This window comes from Phodopus roborovskii, unplaced genomic scaffold (genome assembly GCF_943737965.1).
Source record: "Phodopus roborovskii unplaced genomic scaffold, PHOROB, whole genome shotgun sequence".
NCBI lineage: Eukaryota > Metazoa > Chordata > Mammalia > Rodentia > Cricetidae > Phodopus > Phodopus roborovskii.
In genome coordinates, this window is record NW_026126461.1 from 14,239,684 (window position 1) to 14,257,139 (window position 17,456).

The 17,456-nt window shown below is 41.4% G+C and overlaps 1 protein-coding gene across 1 annotated transcript in view; it reads left to right on the forward strand.

The window, feature by feature from the left end:
* Positions 1–17,456, forward strand: part of Man2a1 (mannosidase alpha class 2A member 1) — a 146,372-nt gene that overhangs the window by 61,455 nt on the left and 67,461 nt on the right. Inside the window, exons 7-12 of the mRNA XM_051190883.1 lie at positions 1,643–1,829; positions 4,856–5,033; positions 8,181–8,380; positions 11,347–11,529; positions 15,534–15,648; positions 16,997–17,067. Of these exons, the coding sequence (XP_051046840.1) occupies positions 1,643–1,829; positions 4,856–5,033; positions 8,181–8,380; positions 11,347–11,529; positions 15,534–15,648; positions 16,997–17,067 (934 nt within the window). The remainder of the gene's footprint in view (positions 1–1,642; positions 1,830–4,855; positions 5,034–8,180; positions 8,381–11,346; positions 11,530–15,533; positions 15,649–16,996; positions 17,068–17,456) is intronic.

A 17,456-nucleotide genomic window follows, 5' to 3' on the forward strand; every position in this document is an offset into this window, starting at 1 on the left:
GGCTTTATGGACCTGACTTTTGACATTAGTTGGAGGCACATTCTTGTAGCAAACTCTCTGGTCTTCTGGCCCTTAGAATCTTTTTTCCTTCTTTTCCACAGTATTCCCTGAACCTTCGGTGCAGGAGGGTTTTGCAGCTGTATCCAAAGAGACTGGGCCCCACAACTCTGCGTTATGATTGATTGTGGTTTTCTGTACTAATCTCTGCCTGTTGCAAAGTGAAGTTTCCTTAACGAGGAAGAGTAATTTGAAGATTTGCTCAAATAATTGCATGTTTCAGGTCGCTTAGAATTATCAGTTGGCAAGGAGTTATTGGGTAATTTTATGTATTTTCAACAGCTAAGACAGAATATAAAAAATATCCTGTGGATAAGGAAATTATATCTTGATTTAGTACAATATAGACCCAACCAAACACAGGAGACTGAACTATGTAAAATAAGCTGCCATGGCGGTTGTTAGGAAAGGTCCTGGGTCCATGTGTTGCTCAGAAGAAGAGAGTTGGAGGTCATTACCCCACTTTTGGGACTGGTGACAGGCTGTATGCCTGCATCAAGCATTGTGGTACTGGCCTTGGTGTCACACTTGGGTCCAGTTCATCGACACTTGCAGTGCATAGGAGGGAACGCAGGTCTTTGAATAGTTTAAATTTTGCCGAAGAAGAGGTTAGAACTGGTTAGGACTTCTCTGATAGGCTTGAGAATGTAGCGGCTTGAAAGATGGTTTCCAATTAGGTGGTGCTTGTATGTATGTTTTCTTCTTAATGAAGCAGTTATTTTCACTGTTAAAAATATGTGTTGATTGCTTTGTCTTTATTAAAGAAGCAATACCCATTGTAGGAACTGGAACTGCACCCATGCATACATAAAAGCAGGGCCTGTTAAAGCTTAGCATCATGCTCACAAACCTCCCTCCACTGGGAGGCCTGCTTCTGACTGTTGTTAAGGGGGCGTGGTCTCACCTTGGCGTTGATCTCGTAACTAAAACACAATCCTCCATCAGTAGGAGAACTTGGTTTCCGTGCCACTTTGGTTTGCTTTGATTTTTGAATTGGAAATCCCCCTTTCCTGTGCACCCCTTGTGATGGAAAATGCCACTGACTCATTCCTGGGGACCAGCAGGAGAGACTCCACGGGCTTTCCAGTGCTCCACTTTCGCTCTTGCTGGAGGCGACTGGGCTCTGCCCAGGGCTCCCCCCTCCCTACCCTCCCTTTCTTCTTTGTTCCTTCAGGTCTCCTCTTAGTCCCTTTCTCACCTAGCCTCTCTGGCTGATGGAACTGTCACAGTGTGTCCCTAGGAACAGATGTAGCAGAAGCTGGCAGCACGGGGGTGGACAAGGTCATTCATGATTTTGCATGAGCCAGCTGTAACTTTTACTTTTGCTCAGGTTGTATCCTCCAGGTCAGCAATTGCTGGTTCATCAGGGACTTCTCTATTTCAGTTCTGCTAGATGGGAGAGGTGAGTGAGGGTGAGCTACAGCTCTTCCTTCAGCGGTGGCTGGAAAGCGCTTCTGGAGCATAAAAATGACTGTTGATTTAGGGCACAGCTTGCATTACCTAGATTTGTGTAAAGTAATGGCATTTGAATAATTCTGGAAACAGTTTTGTGAACAGAAATAACTGTGTTGACTTTTTATTTCAGATCTTGGCTCTGTCACGGATATTTTGTGTCACATGATGCCCTTCTACAGCTATGACATCCCTCACACCTGTGGACCAGACCCTAAAATATGCTGCCAGTTTGATTTTAAACGGCTTCCCGGAGGCAGATATGGTTGTCCCTGGGGAGTCCCACCAGAAGCAATATCTCCTGGAAATGTCCAAAGCAGGTATTAAATATGCATTTTGTAAGACATCAGGGACAGCATGGCTACTCTGAGTTGTTGAAGGAGCAAATAAGTGGGTGTTGGCAGCGAGTATTATCCTCAAAGTTATTCATTCAGACCCGGTCTCATGCAACTTCAAAATGCCAGCACCTCGACCATAACCTTTTGGTGTTATAATGTAATGGCAAGTGAACAATGGCAGATCAATATACAGTGGCTAACCTATAATATGCTGTTATTACCATCTCCTTTATACTCATTATAAAAGCTTTCTACTGTGTTTGATTGATTTCATACACTTCTATTGATAATAACACTTTTGGTCCCCATTGTACAAATTGGTAAGAAAAGCAACTCAACTGCAAAAAACACATTTATTGAAATGGAGCACATAAAGAGTATAATTATCTCTTACCTTAATAACGATTTCAATAATGGTAACTATGCCTGGCTTGGATGAATACAACTTGGCATCTTTCTGATGTCTTTGACTTATAGAGGACTTTAATTAGAATTATTTATATTTAAATACATGTGAATAAAAGTCACACGTATGGACCAGTTCCTCAGACAAAGTGTGCCAAGTGAGGGGACTCTCACTTCAAGTTACCTACAATGCCTCACTTGGTCATTACACAGTTCAATTCCTACACTTACAGGGAGAGGTGTGCAATATATTAATACATCATGTGTATACATGTCTTCTGTATATAGTTACATACATATGTATCAGAAATAGAGATTATAAATAAGAGAGACAAAAAGGGGAAGGCTATCTGGGGGTGGTTGAACGGTAGTACATAATGAGGAGAGAATTCTGTTTATATGTTGTTAGATTTATAAATAAATTGGGATTTATATGTTATCGTACCTATGTATTTGAAAATTACTTTAAAATGTGTATTTTAGTAAAGTGGCAGTTACAGGTTTTCTTATTAAGGCTGAACACACACACACAGATCATTCATACACACACACACACAGATCATTCATACACACACACACACAGAGATCGTTCATACACACACATTCACACACACAGATCATTCATATACACATACACACAGATCATTCATACACACACACGCACACAGATCACTCATACACACAGAGATCGTTCATACACACACATTCACACACACAGATCATTCATATACACATACACACAGATCATTAATACACACACATTCACACACATAATATGGTTCATACACACATACACAGGCAAATCAACAATTACAGAAATAGAAACCATTAATTTAGGCGAGAGCAGGGGCAGGGAGTTACATGGGAAAGGTTGGAGGGGAGCAAAGGAAGGGGAAATTATATAGTTGTATTTTAATTTCAAAACTTGAAAAAATGTTTGGGTCATTTCACCTTGTCATAAAGGCGTATGCCGGTGAGAGCCCCTCATTGGAGCAGGCCAGTGTCAGTCTTGTTGAGTCTGTGAAGTCATGCTTTATCAGATTCTCACCTCACCATGGTTGTGCTGCTGACCAGGCCCAGGAGAGGTTGATCAGGCATTTGAGAATGAGCGTGTGCTGTATTTATCAGAGGCCGTAGTGAGAAGAGAAAGCTGGCGATGGGCCATGCTGCCTGTCCACTCAGCTGCGGAGGTCCCCTTTGGTCTTTTGGTGCTGATGAAGGTGTATCGCGGTAAATAAGGATCAGGATAAACAAATAGGCCAAATAGATGTTTATTCAGGGAGAAATAACTTACAACCTAGACAGATGAACACCAGGAAATTCAACCCGATCCTCTCCTGTCCGAGTCACGCCAGAAAGAGAGCGCCTTTCCTGGCCCCCTCAGACCTCCTTCCACAGGTCACTTCCGCCCATGGCTCCACCCCCCAATGGGCGTGGTCAGTGCTACAGAAGGACTATCTCATTACAATTTCCCTTTTAGTCTAAAGAAAAGATTTAGGCTTAATACAAAACTATATACAGAACAGTGAATAACAAGTGTGCTCTAAGAAAAGGAAAATCGAGAACAAAATGACCTACATATCTAGTCCTAGGGTGAGGGCATAATGGAGTTTACAATAGAGTTGTCCTAAGCTGGAAAACATAAGTCTAGTACCTAATATATCTAACTAGGAAGAGAGAATAATAGTTGTGATAGTTTAATCTTCAACCTCATCAAGACCTGAGAAGGAAATTAACAATACTAGAGTAGACAGGAAATGCGGATGGACAACTTCCAAAAGGTGCAGCAAGGACAGAAACAGCAAGCCACCTGAACAATCACCCTAGGTCTCACAGCGACGTTGGTACACCCAGATTTGGCTAAGGCCAAGAGAACTTGACAGACCACAACAACAGCAGGGAAATAGAATGGCTGTCTTACCCTGACTTAGCAAGCAGTCTTTTATATTTGTCTCCTGCAAGCACATAGGACTGCATGTCCAAATCAGTGGTCAAGGTGGTAATAAAGATTAAATATCTCACCAAATGCTAATCTCAGAAAACTAAGAGTTTATATTACATGTGGTCAATATGATTATATTTTTCTTATCAAGCTGCTAAATGATTGCTGAAATTTTATTTGCGAAGCAGTTTCAGACACTATACATCTTCAGAAAGTCCATATGGGATTCTAAGTTGAATTAAATGTTGCTTTTATAAAATACTGCTTATTGATGTTCTTTGAGGTACTTTTGTGAGTTTATATTGGGAATTGGAGTTTACTTTTGCATTGTCTTTGAAGTGAAAATTGGAATACTAGGCAAAAACCTGTCCTGCCGCTGGAACACTAGTTCCCAAAGCTTTGACTTTGTGTACACTGAATGAGTCTGGGTCCTTCTGCTTTTCCAGTTTCATTCATGGGCCTATCTTCCTGTGTTCTCAGGGTTACCCCGCCTGGCATCCCCCAAAGGCACGTCTCACAAATTTCACTTTACCTAATTTTTAAATCAATAATATTGTTTCAGATAGTACACTTTTGACATCTCGAGTTGCCTTTTTACTGAGCTACAGTGTCCCCTTTTTTTCTGGTATAATCTTCACATTTCCTCTTTTTTCCTTCGCAGGGCTCAAATGCTGCTAGATCAGTACCGGAAGAAGTCAAAACTGTTCCGTACTAAAGTTCTCCTAGCTCCTCTAGGAGACGACTTCCGGTACAGTGAGTACACGGAGTGGGATCTGCAGTACAGGAATTACGAGCAGCTGTTTAATTACATGAATTCCCAACCCCATCTTAAAGTGAAGGTAATGAGACGGTCTTGTTGATGTCTGTGAAGCTGAGCCTCCATCCTTTAGTGAGACCCCAGCACAGCATCCAGCATCTCAGTCCTACATCCCGGAACTTCCTCTACCCCACAAAGCTAAGCTTACCATACCCTGTGGTTCTGTTTCCAAGAGTCACCCTTCCTCCTTACGTGAGGACATCTGTGCTTGGGTTAGAGAGGGATGGCTGTGTCCCCACTAAGCCGAGTCCTCTCTTTCAGCAATGTCCACTTTGCTTACAGCCTGGGAAGCTTATTGTTCTGTTCACCGTGTCCTCGTGACTTAGTCACTTGACTGGGCGTTATGAATGCGTGTGTCATGAGTTTACAAAGTCTTGTTTTCAGAGAATTCATTTGCATTCCTCAGTGAGAAGATCTTGAAAAGAACCATTTGCCTGTTGTTGTTTTTTGACTTGTGGGAAATTTAAAATGTCCTGGAAAGCGCAGAGGCAGCTAGCTGCTTCCTGTTTAGCTCCGTAGCTCAGTTCCAGCACTCATGGCCTCCCTTGGTTCTGGTGTGTTCTCCAGCAGCCTTCGGGAGCAGATCTCAGGCGCCATGCTTCATCCCTAACATTTTCAGAACGGATGTCTAAATGATAGGGATTCCGTTCCAACCTATAGTCATTCTCTTATTATCATACCAGAAATTAGCAATTATTTAGAGACATGAATCTGGACAGGCTGGAGTTTCCTTATTCGTTACGTAAGACAAGTTTCAGTCTGATATATTTATCGCATGTGGTCATCAAAGTCATATTTCAAATGCATCTTAGAGTATGTGAGGGAGTTCACTCTCCAGTGTTTGTCATAGTCATCTACCCACCCGCAGCACAGTGCTTCTGTGGGGGGAAGAGCTGTCTCTGTGTAGAAAGTCTTAAAAACTCATAATGCCAGGTAAATGAAGCAGTGCACATAATGTGTGCATTGGTTTTGGCCTGCATATATGTCTGTGTGAGGGTATTAGGTCCCCGGAACTACAGTTACAAAGAGTCATGAGTTGCCTTGTGAGTGCTGGGACTTGAACCCGGGTCCACTAGAAGAACAGCCAGTGCTCTTAACCACAGAGACATCTCTCCAGCCCAGCAATAAATTAAAATAAAAAAAAAAAATGATCCCAGATATTTACAGTTAAATTTTTGCAAGCGTATGAGGTTGAGCAAAAGAGGTGTATGCAAATCTGTGTCCTCAAAAGTGAAGCTCATACATGATCAAAGAAGGCTCTGTGAAGGTATCTTTGTGTGCATGAGTGTGGTGGTCAGAGGGTCACATCGAGTACCTTCTCTGGTTACTCTTCATCTTATTTGAGGCGCTCTCTCTCGCCTGACTGATGACTCCCAGGGACCACTTGTCCGCACCTCCCTGGCCCTGGGCCGCAGGGGCACACCGCTGTGTGGGTTTCTCATGCGGGCTCTGGCGATCACGACTTCGGTCCTCGCGCATTGTGGCCAGCGCCTTTTCCACTGAGCCGTCTCCCAAGCCCTCTAAATGCATCTTATTTGGGAATGATTTCTAGTCTGATTTCCTACTTGACCCTGAAGAATTCGACCATAATTTTGTTATTTTCCCATTTCTTCTCCTGTAATCTCAGTAAAAACAAGTTTGAAAATAGTTTATCGAAATACCATATACAAAAAGTTGTACAAACGGTTATGCAGAACATTTTTCTTTTAACTTAAAAGCATCACCCAGCATCAAGCTGAGGACTTCACACTCTGCAGAAGCCTCTCAACGCCCCTCCCACTTGTCACCAGCTGCTGCAGAGACACCTTCCAGCTCAGGGAGTCACAAGCCTCTGCCTGTTTTCTTTTAGATGATGCTTGGGTCTCCACCACCCTCCTCATCCCTTTTTTTAGAGAGTTACTTCGTTATCTTTTGAGGTTATAATGACATCACCCCCCTTTCCTTTTCCTGCCTTCACACCCTTCTATTCACTCAGCTCTGTTCTCTTCTGAATTCATGGCCTCTTTTATGAATTGTTGATCATGCATATGTGTGTGTGTGTGTGCGCGTGCCTGCATCTCCTTAAATATAACCTGCTCGGTCTGTGCAGTGTTACTTGTGTGTGTGTTTTCAGGGCTGGACATTTGGTATAGATGCTGGAAGACCGTTTGGCTCCTCTCAGCATCCCTTAACTGCCCGTAGTTCTTTGTGCAGGGTTGAGGCCTCATGGTCTTCCCCCAACCCACATTGATCTTGTGTTAGGATTGTATTGCATCTGTGGTTCTAGATGAGAGCAGTTAACTTTTTGGCATCACGAGTTGGATATATTCTGTGTATAAAATGCCACTGGCCTTTGTAGTGTAACCTTGCATCTCGTAACCTAGTAATAAATGTAGTGACTTTCGTTGTGTGTGGACTTTAGCCAGTTGCTGTTGGGTCTGTAGAGTCGCTTCATCAGGTGAGAACCCCCTCCGGGTGTCCCTCCTTTTCTCTGGCTCTTACGTTTTTAATGTGACTAAGTGCTGATTTCCTTCACTTGTCCTTCTTGTGGGTCTCCCGGTAGGTCTTCACGTCCCCTTCAGTGAGTGGGCATGTGCCCCACCCCATACGGAGTGTGGCGGACATGCAGCCCTCCCCTTGAGTTATACCCTCCAGGACTTTTGTCCCTCCCATCCTACCCTGTCCCTTCAGACCAGCCTTGGAGTTCTTGTCATTCCTGCTGCTTTACTTCTACTCAGTGTAGAGGAAGTCAGTCCTCTTCGTGAATTCCCTGTTGTTCTCAAAGCCTCACCCTTCTCTCACAAGAACCAAGGCCAGGAGAAGCACGATGTGCGAGATGCCTTGAGGCTAAGCATGGCTCCAGACTTCTGAACTACTCTTTGGATCCTACAGTGTTTTTTGAGCCTTTGTATGGTTCTTGTGTCGATAGACGTGTAGATGTAAGTAGTTCTTTAAATTGCTTAGGTAGGCACAGCTTCTCTTAGTTCAGTTTGGGTCACGGTGCAAGTCAAAGAAGGAGTCTATGGAACCCTCCGCTCCCCACATTTCCCTCATAAGTGTAACCTTTGGACTCATGTCAACTTGGAAACTCGTCCCAAATACTTAAGAATTTTTCCTTTCTGACTAAGAAGTAACCACTTTAAGATAAGCGTGAATAATTAAAACACAACTCTCCAACTTTACTTCCTAGATTCAGTTTGGAACTTTATCTGATTATTTCGATGCATTGGAAAAAGCAGGGGCAGCGGAGAAGAGTGGCCAGTCCCTGTTCCCCGTCCTGAGTGGAGACTTCTTCACTTACGCCGACCGAGACGACCACTATTGGAGTGGGTACTTCACTTCCAGACCATTCTACAAACGGATGGATAGAATCATGGAATCTCGCTTGAGGTACTAGGCCTTGAAACAGTTCCATTATTTATGCTTTACATCACCATAGCATTTTAATAGAGTTTGCACAATCCTTTCTGTGGTGCCTATATATTTAATGTAATTATAGTGGTTTTAATGCAGTCAGAATATGTCTCCGTAGCATAATCAAATTATCACACTTTTCTTGTTCTGAGTGAAAAGCAGTTTATTGAATTGTGTTTCCTTCCATTTGCATCCTGTATTTCTCTGATGATTTTTCCTGTGTTGTTTCTGTTCTGTGTTGACAGTGGGTGGTACTACCATGTGATCTGCAGGCAGGTAACCTAGCAGGCTGAACTGTTGGAGTTAAAGAGGCACCCAGGGCTTCTCAGCAGTGGCAAGTGGGCTTCTAAGTGCACACTCTAAGACGAGCGTGCATTCTATGTGGGAGAACTTCAGAGGTCTCAGCTCAGTTCTGATTTATTTTAAGCACCTTTCTATAGCTATGATGTTCCTGCTTAGAACAAATTGAAAGAGATAAGAATTGGGGCAAGAAAATGATTGTTTGAATAAGTAATCAGATTCTGTGGAAATGCAGCTAGAAAGCAGAAGAACATCAAACAGCATGATCAAGTAGGAATGTCAGTCAGTGACAGAGAGAGCTTCACATTTCTGTGACGTCCACTGTGACAGCTATGGAAATGTGGCCAGCGTGGCCGAAAACTGGAGTCTTTGTTTCATCCACATGGCTCTAGCCACATGTGGTCACATCAGGAAACAGATGTTCTGTGAAGCGAACTAGCCTGAGATGCCCAGGCCTCTTTCCCTTCACCTGTGACCGAGCTGAGAAATTTGTTTTCAAGATGGTCTTTTATTTTTTTTTTAACAGTTGTTTGTTTTTATTTTGTGTATATGTGTGTTTTGCTTATATGTATGTATAAGCCATGTGTGCCTGATGCCTGGGAAGTCAGAAAAAGGTATCACATCCCCTGGGCCTGGAGTTACAGAGGGCTGGGAGCTTCCATGTGAACTCTGGGAACTGGAACCAAACTGCCACCTGCTGAGCCTTGACATTAAAATCTTAACCCACCCTCTTTTGTGTATTAATGTCTTGCGAATACATTTTAGAAAGGTGTTTTTTAAAAAATCATACATTTCTTTAAGAAAATCTCAGGTATGTAAGGAGTATATTTGTAATATATTTATTACATGTGTTATATTTACACTATTATAAAATAATTTTCATATACTGAGGAAACATCCATAAAGTAATATCTGCTGTTATGAATCTTTCATGATAAAATGGAATAAATGATAGATAGTATGAAGATTTATACCAATGAAGTAGTGATTTTTAAGTGTTAATTATTTTCTAATGGATAAGAGTAGTGAATATATTAACTTATGAAATATATTCAAGGTGCAGTGGTTATGACTAAGAATGGATTTTTAAATTATGCTTTATGGCAAAGCAAAGCAAAAAAAGTATGCAGTAGTTTTGAATTTCTGAGCATATTAATTTATGTAAAAACAAGCTTATTGTCTGGCAGTAATACTCCATTATCATTTATAAAGTGTACATAGAGATAGATACAAAGAAAAAAATAGATCTTGAGTTCAGTTCCTAGCACACATTACATGCAAGGGAAAGAATAATTTCCAAGTCTTTAGTGGAATATTTAAAGATAGCCCTATAGTGTCCCATGTTTCTTAACCTGTGGGCCATGATCCCCAAGAGGGTGGCATATCAGATAGTTACATTACAATTCATAACAGTAGCAAAATTACCGTTATGAAGTAGCAACAAGATAACTTTTGGTTGGGGGTCAGCACAACATGAGGAACTGTGATAAAAACCGCAGCCTTAGGGGCTTGAGAACAGCATCCTAGCATAGTTATTGTTTCCAGAGTCAGAATGTTTACCATGATGTGAGTGGGCACACACATGATTTGTTTAGTTCTGACCCACTCACTCCCATGGCAGGAGTCTGGCAAAGAAATTTGAAATGGTGGTTATTTTGTATGTTTCCCGTGTTTCTACAATTTAGATAGCTCATGACTTCTTATTTTAAAAAAAGCACTTCCAAGGTACTTTATCCATTCTCTCTAGTGTGTTTGTTATGCAGACCCTTCTGAGGCCTTTTGGTCCATGATGCCTTTAAAAACATCATGTCTTCAAAACCATAAGCTCTTATTCTTGTCCCAACGTCATTGTAGTCTTTAAAACACATGAAAATGATGGACAGCGCTCAAGCCAGCACCCAAGAGGCTAATGTAGGAGGGTTTGCGTGAGTTGGAGACCAGTCTGGGCTACACAGTAGAAACTGGTCTTAAAAAAAAATAATAAAACAAACAAAACAAAACCCTAAACAAAAAATGTTCAGTACAACAACAGTCTTACTTGCTTTTTGTGGTAGTTTGTTCTCAGAGGCTCATAGATTGGAAATTTGGTTCGCAGTTGGTAGAACTGTTTGGGAAGAATTAAGAGGTGCGGCAGCGTTGGAGGAGGTGTGCCACCAGGGCGTGGGCTTTGAGGTCCCAGAAGCCCACGCCAGGCCGCATCTCATTCTGTCTGCTGTCATTTTGTCACTGTGTGATGTACAGGTGGACCAGCTTCCTACCAAAGGCTCGGGCTTCTTTCCAGAGTCACTGAAAACACAGTAATCATTGGTGATCGAGAACTTAAATACATTAGATAGGTGCTGCGTTGGTGTCTTAGGAAAATTATCACTGGTATCTTCTGCATAAAGAGTGTGCATTGAAATTGTGAATTTCTTTTTAAACACTATAATTGAAAATCATCGGTGTGCCAGGCATGGTAGTGTATGTGTTAAATCTGGCACCAGTGAGTAGAGACAGGTGAATCTCTATGAGTTCAAGGCTAGCTTGGTCTACATAGTAAAACCCTGTCTCAAAAATGAAAGCAACAACAACAAAGGCCTTAGTGATTACAAGCTAAAATGTTTGTTTCAGAAAACATATTAATGACTCTTCTATACTCTCAGGGCTGCTGAAATTCTTTACTATTTGGCCTTGAAGGAAGCTCAGAAATACAAGATAAGTAAGTTCCTCGCATCACCCCACTACACAACACTGACAGAAGCCAGAAGGAACTTAGGACTCTTTCAGCATCATGATGCCATCACAGGAACCTCGAAAGATTGGGTGGTTGTGGATTATGGTACCAGGTAATGTAATTATAGAAACACGGGTTCAAGTAAAATCCTTTTAACTTTGAGTCATAAAAGTGTGTGTGTGTGTGTGTGTGTGTGTGTGTGTGTGTGTGTGTGTGTAGATGAAGCTGCTAGTGTATATCAGATCATATACATAGTGTTATTTGTTCTATGTGTTGCCATAGACAAACACCACCAATTCTCCAGAACTCTGTGGAAGCATCATGGTAGCCCCAGCTTTCGACTTCAGTCTCCAGGTGTTAAGCAGTGTCTTAAAGCCAGTCCTGCTTTCTCCTGAGTTCAGTTTGGCAGTCAGGGTACCCTCTGGTCAGTAGCTTGATCCTGTCTTCTGTTACACCCAGTTGTTCTTGGATGCTTGACACAATCTTAGAGCGACCCTGAAGGGAAGAGCAAAATGCCAGGGTAACCAGAAAGGACTGGAATAAGTCAGTTGTGTATGGGTGGCGAAAGCAGTCGGAAGTGTGAATGGTGGCCGGGACACGGAGGTACAGGATCTCCCGATTGAGGAAGCAGGTGCTCAGTTATTTCTAAAGATTTTTTTAGATTAAAGGATAGTAGTGAAGAATTGGAAGCTGTGTGTACCCTATGGCTCGGAAAGGTTGAAGTCTTCGGGGCAGTGGAAAAAAGCTGGCCTTCAGTGCTGGAGGTCTCTACCATCGTGCCAGCTGAGGTTGCTCAGGGAGGGTTCACATTGGACAAGCGTCTTACCCATCGTCTTTCTATGTGTAGACTGTTGTTTCATCTAGATTTTCTTACCATTTCATCATTGTGCATGGATGTGGAGGTGGGACCGAGTGGTAGAAAAGTTGTCTACCATGCATGGGAGTTTTTAGTTTAATTCCCTCTGCTAAGAAATACGCATACAAGATGCTATAACTTTGTAATATTTTAAAATCATCAGACATATGGTGTGATGTTCCTATACACTTAAAACTTGAATTGTTTTGTTAACAAGTCTATGGAGCACATCAGCTCAATACTAAACAGTTGGTTTGCAATTGACATCACTAAGTGCTAAAGTCTTTGGTTACAGTATTTTAACTAGTTTTCTAGAAATGAAGAGGAAACAGATATCCTTAAAGCCTCACTATGGAATTTATTCCTTCAAAAATATGTCTAAAGTAGCATCTTAAATAGCTTCTCCGTTTTCTCTGAATTTTGCTGAACGTATTGTGTGCAGAGGCTGAGCTGGCCGTCATGGCGGTGGCGTCAGTGTTTCTCTTACAGAAAGCAGTTGGAAAGCAAGGCCAATACCTGTTTGTTCTCGTTCTTGCCTCTGAGAGTTTCTAAGTAAGTCTGGTACTCACAGGGCAGTGGCGAAGCTCTAGCCCTCTGCTCTAGCCTGCTCCTGTGGCAAAGGTACCTGACTACAGGACACTGAACTTTTGTTCACTCTCTGTCTCGTGTGTCCTTTGTAGGAGGCCAGCACCGGGCACCCGATGTAGTTTCTGATACTTCAGCTAAATAAGCCAGACCTGTGTGGCACTGCCTGTGAGAGGGGATGGGAAGACACAGCCATTTTCAAACTGTTGTTGACATTTGTGAATTTACTCTGCCAGTGCTTCACACTTCAACTGAAAAGTCGTAAACAATTATCAAGTCATTAGCACAGACACTTTCAAGGAAGCCATTTCCAAACACATGTTAGAGAATTAGAGACAAAGAGGCAGTTAGCACTGCCTACTGTTGAAGGCTGTTCATTCACACGTTGACAGGCATGTCCCTGTGAACAATTGTGCAAGCCAGGGACTGAGGGCTAGTAAGAGCATTCCCTGTTTATCTTCATGTCACATTTAAACGCCTGTCCATCACCCAGTCAGTTTGCCAGCGACACAGCGCCCAAGGAGTTTAGGCTCTTCCAACTTTTTCTCTTTCCCCCAGGGAGGGTCTGAGGGCTCTCAACAGTAGCCAAATATTTGCCTATTTGTTAGTTTTCATTTTTTTTTTTTTTTTTTTTTTTTTTTTTTTTTTGAGACAGGGTTTCTCTGTGTGGCCCTGACTGTCTCAGACTTCACTCTGGAGTCCAGGTTGTTTTAAGATGGAGACAAAGAATGTCTCATGACATATTTGAAGGTTAATTTAATTACGACAGGATAAAAAGTTGAAGCCGCCTGGGACACACGATGGCTACTCAGTTTCACATGCAGATAATGCTGCCGATAGAAGGGAAGAAGTCAGTTACAGAAAGACTGAAAAGTCTTCCAGTTTTCCCTGTGTTGTAATCATAATAGCGAGAGAAACCTAAACGAAAAGAGGGTGTGAGAGTCTAAATAGTCAGATGAAACTGTTGACCGACAGGCATGGCACCAGCTGTTTAAACAGCAGCCATGACCATAAATGGAGAAATCTCTTGATGATGACAGGGTTAAATGCTTAAAGTTTTGTTCCGACCTGTGCCCCGTGTTCTTGAATTTATTTACTACCTCATTTGGCCCTGTTTTAAACAAAGCAGCCGTGTGCCATGAGGAGCTGGTTGGGGACTGCTCCCTTCTCCTTCCCTGCTATCTTATTAGGACACTGTGTGTGCATGGGACAGATACAGACATCAGTGGTGCCGATAACTCACTTTAATTAGCACTTTTTAACATGCTGGGGCCCGTGTTGAGCTTCAGCTATTGTTGAACATGACTCTACAGGTTTAGCTGTCTGATAAGGAGAGACACACAGCTAATAGAAACAAGTGTGGGCTGAAGGAATTATTCCCTTAGCTAAACTACCTTCAGCCATCTGGCCTTGAGTCTGTTGAGAACACTTACTACTAAGGGCAAACATGAGGGCATGCTGAGAAATTTATATGGATAATAGTAAGAACTTGTTATTAGTATTAGAGATTTACAATGTAAGTTTGTTTTATTAATAATATTGATCATGTACACTTAAGGGTTTGCGTTCTGCAAAAGGAAGTTTTGTTTTTTGGTTTCGGTTTTGTTTTCTAATTTATTTAGAGATTTTTGTTTTGAGACAAAGCCTCTCTAGTTCAGGCTTGAACTCACTTTTTATTCCTGGCTGGTGTCACTTTTGTGGTGATCTTACTGGTTCAGCCTCTTACATGCTGAGCAATCTTTTATGGATTGCTTTTGGCTGTAGTTACAAAGTGCTAGCAAACATGTCTTAGCACATAGATAGCAGATTGCTCCCTGCATTAGAGAAAGCATGGTCAATTCTCTAAGCACAATAGGTCATTCCCATCAATTGACATGGTTGACAAAGCTTATTTGCATTGCGGATTCCTGCATTAATTGTTTGTTTAAGGATGCTTGGTCTATAAAGCCTTGTACAAGTGTGGGTTTGGAAAATTATAGAGATTCTACACCAAGTCCTTCCCCTCGGGGCCTGCTGCAGCAGTTATAAGTGCTCTATGGAGAGTGTACTGGGGAAACCACAGACCCCACAGGTCTGCACCCCAGAGCTGGGCATCAGTGTGTTAGGTCAGCTTTTGTCCCTCAAACACAAAGTAAAACTTGAGCATAGTTATTAGCGTCGATGCGCAAGAAAAGCAGCAATGATGAAGACAGCCCCATCATTCAGATCTGTGAGAACTTTTCTTCGTCATTGTGTTGAACAAGAACATGAAATTAATCCAACCAGATATCACTGTTAATTCTCAGGGATAGCTTACAGACAGATTGGGTAGTCTTGCTAAGGTGGAGTTAATAGTATATCTTCTTTTGCTGTTTTAGTAACACCCAACTTTTCTAGGGTGAAGAAGTCAATAATTGCAATGCAACGTACTCTTTTGTAGCTCTTGGAGTTATCAGCATAGATCTTCTTATGTGGCATGTTTATAAAAACTTCAAGCATTTTAAATATTTTGGTGTTACTTTGGTATGTCCAGGAGAGTTTTATTTTAGCTGAACTTTTATTGGTGTATCCTCTGATTTGCCATTTTCCCCTTAATACTTAGTTAGAGAGGAAAGCAAAGAGCTAGACCGTACATAATCGTTACGTGTTTAGCTTTGTGAATATAAGATGAAAACTAATAAACTTTTACTTTACAGACTCTTTCAGTCATTAAATGTTTTGGAGAAGATAATTGGAGACTCTGCATTTCTTCTCATTTTAAAGGACAAGAAGATGTATCAGTCCCAGACTTCCGACACCTTCTTAGAGATGGTTAGTTGATTTCTTCTATGATTGTAAAACCCATTTGGTTCTTTTGTTCTTATATTAAAAAAGAGATTAGGAGCTCCATTAAAATTATATTAAAGTAAAGTGTAAGACTTGTTTCGTTCATTGTTTAAAGAATTTGTATTACTTATATAGATGCCTGCATATTCAACCATCGCTTTTCTGTTGATATGTTTGCATTTGATTTCTGTATGTAATTCATTCTGCTTAAATCTTAGCATGAACAATGACCCAGTGAACTTATTTCAAGGTAGGTAAAACAGATAGATAGGCTTTTCGAACACTTTCATTATAATTAGTTATTCTGCTTGGCTATAATTAGAAACCTCTTGTATACTTGAATTTTTTTTAAACCCCTTTTAGTGCTTTTAGTGAAATTGCTTTTAAGGTTCTTTTTGGTATCAGGATAGGTTCATTGAGTGTTGTGGACAGTACTGAGACATGTGCATTGGGGGTGTGGAGTTTAAGGAATTAGATTAGCTCTTGGCCTCTGCCAGGACTCCCTTGTGAGGGCCTTGAAAGTTTTCCTAGTTCGTTTTCATTATGTGTGAATAGGGTGGTGATATCTGCCTGGCTCATTCTGGGGTTAGTTTAGCAGAAAGTGCACCAGAAAGGGACATGCTGTCCCTCACCCAGGCAGAGCCATCTAGAGGATGGCTGATACCCTCTACATACTCTCCTGGCAACTTGGATATTTAAAATTGTAACTTAGTTGTCATTGGTATATTTTTATGAGTGTTGGGATTTGGAATTTTATATGCAATTTGAATTTACACATCTGGAGTTAGAGATGTTATTCAATATTTTCTTAGATGGATGCCTGTAATCAAGTCATGATTACAAATTTTCATTTTAAAGTGAAAAAACACAAGAAGTAGATGTGTATTTCCTAAGGATATGAGATGCAGAAAGCAAAAATTTTGGGAGAATTTTCTCGAGCACTTGGGTTTATTTAGTTAGAAGATGAAGCAACCCATAGTGGGTTCTAGCCCCAGTAATGCATGCTGTGCTCGGGTCTGATAGTCTCATCTCTCTGTCTCTCTGTCTCTGTCTCTGTGTCTGTCACCTGGTGGTCTCCCCGCCCCCTCTCTCTGTGTGTGTGTGTGTGTGTGTGTGTGTGTGTGTGTGTGTGTGATTTCTGTCTCTCACACACACATTTGCAAGTTAGGATTATTTGCTTTGAATTTTGACCTGCTTCATATACTTTGAAAGAGGATTGTTGCCTGCCCCCATATTATGTTCTTTACAAAAATTTTACAAGGTAGTATTGATAGCTAATTTCGATGCTTCGTTTTTAAAAGTAAAATTTAAAAAGACTATGCCTTCCCTACAGGATATGAAGCAAAGTTCACAAGATTCTCTGCCAAAAAAAACCATAATACAGCTGAGTGCAAAGGAGCCAAGGTCAGTCTGTGATTCCTCTTTTGACCGCTTCCCTGGTGACTTCTGTTTCTGGACTTCTGCCCTTATTCTCCACACTTTCAGGAAGTTTTTCTGTACATCTGTTATGTTGTTTGTTTGTTTGTTTTCTGTTTTTGAAGACACAGGTTTTCTTCCATGATAGTCGTATTCGGTGCCCAGAACTAACTTGGCACAGTGACTGCTGTCGTTACGATTGTAATATTTTTACAAATGGAAGCCAAGGGATGGCAAATATATAGCTTGCGATCCAAGTATCTCCTCAGCTTTGTAATGCTGTTTTTAGATCCTTGTGTTTCTTCATTGACCTTTCGTGAAGTTTCTTGATGTTTGTCGATCCAGGATCCTAATTATTTTAAAGGAAGAAAGGACTT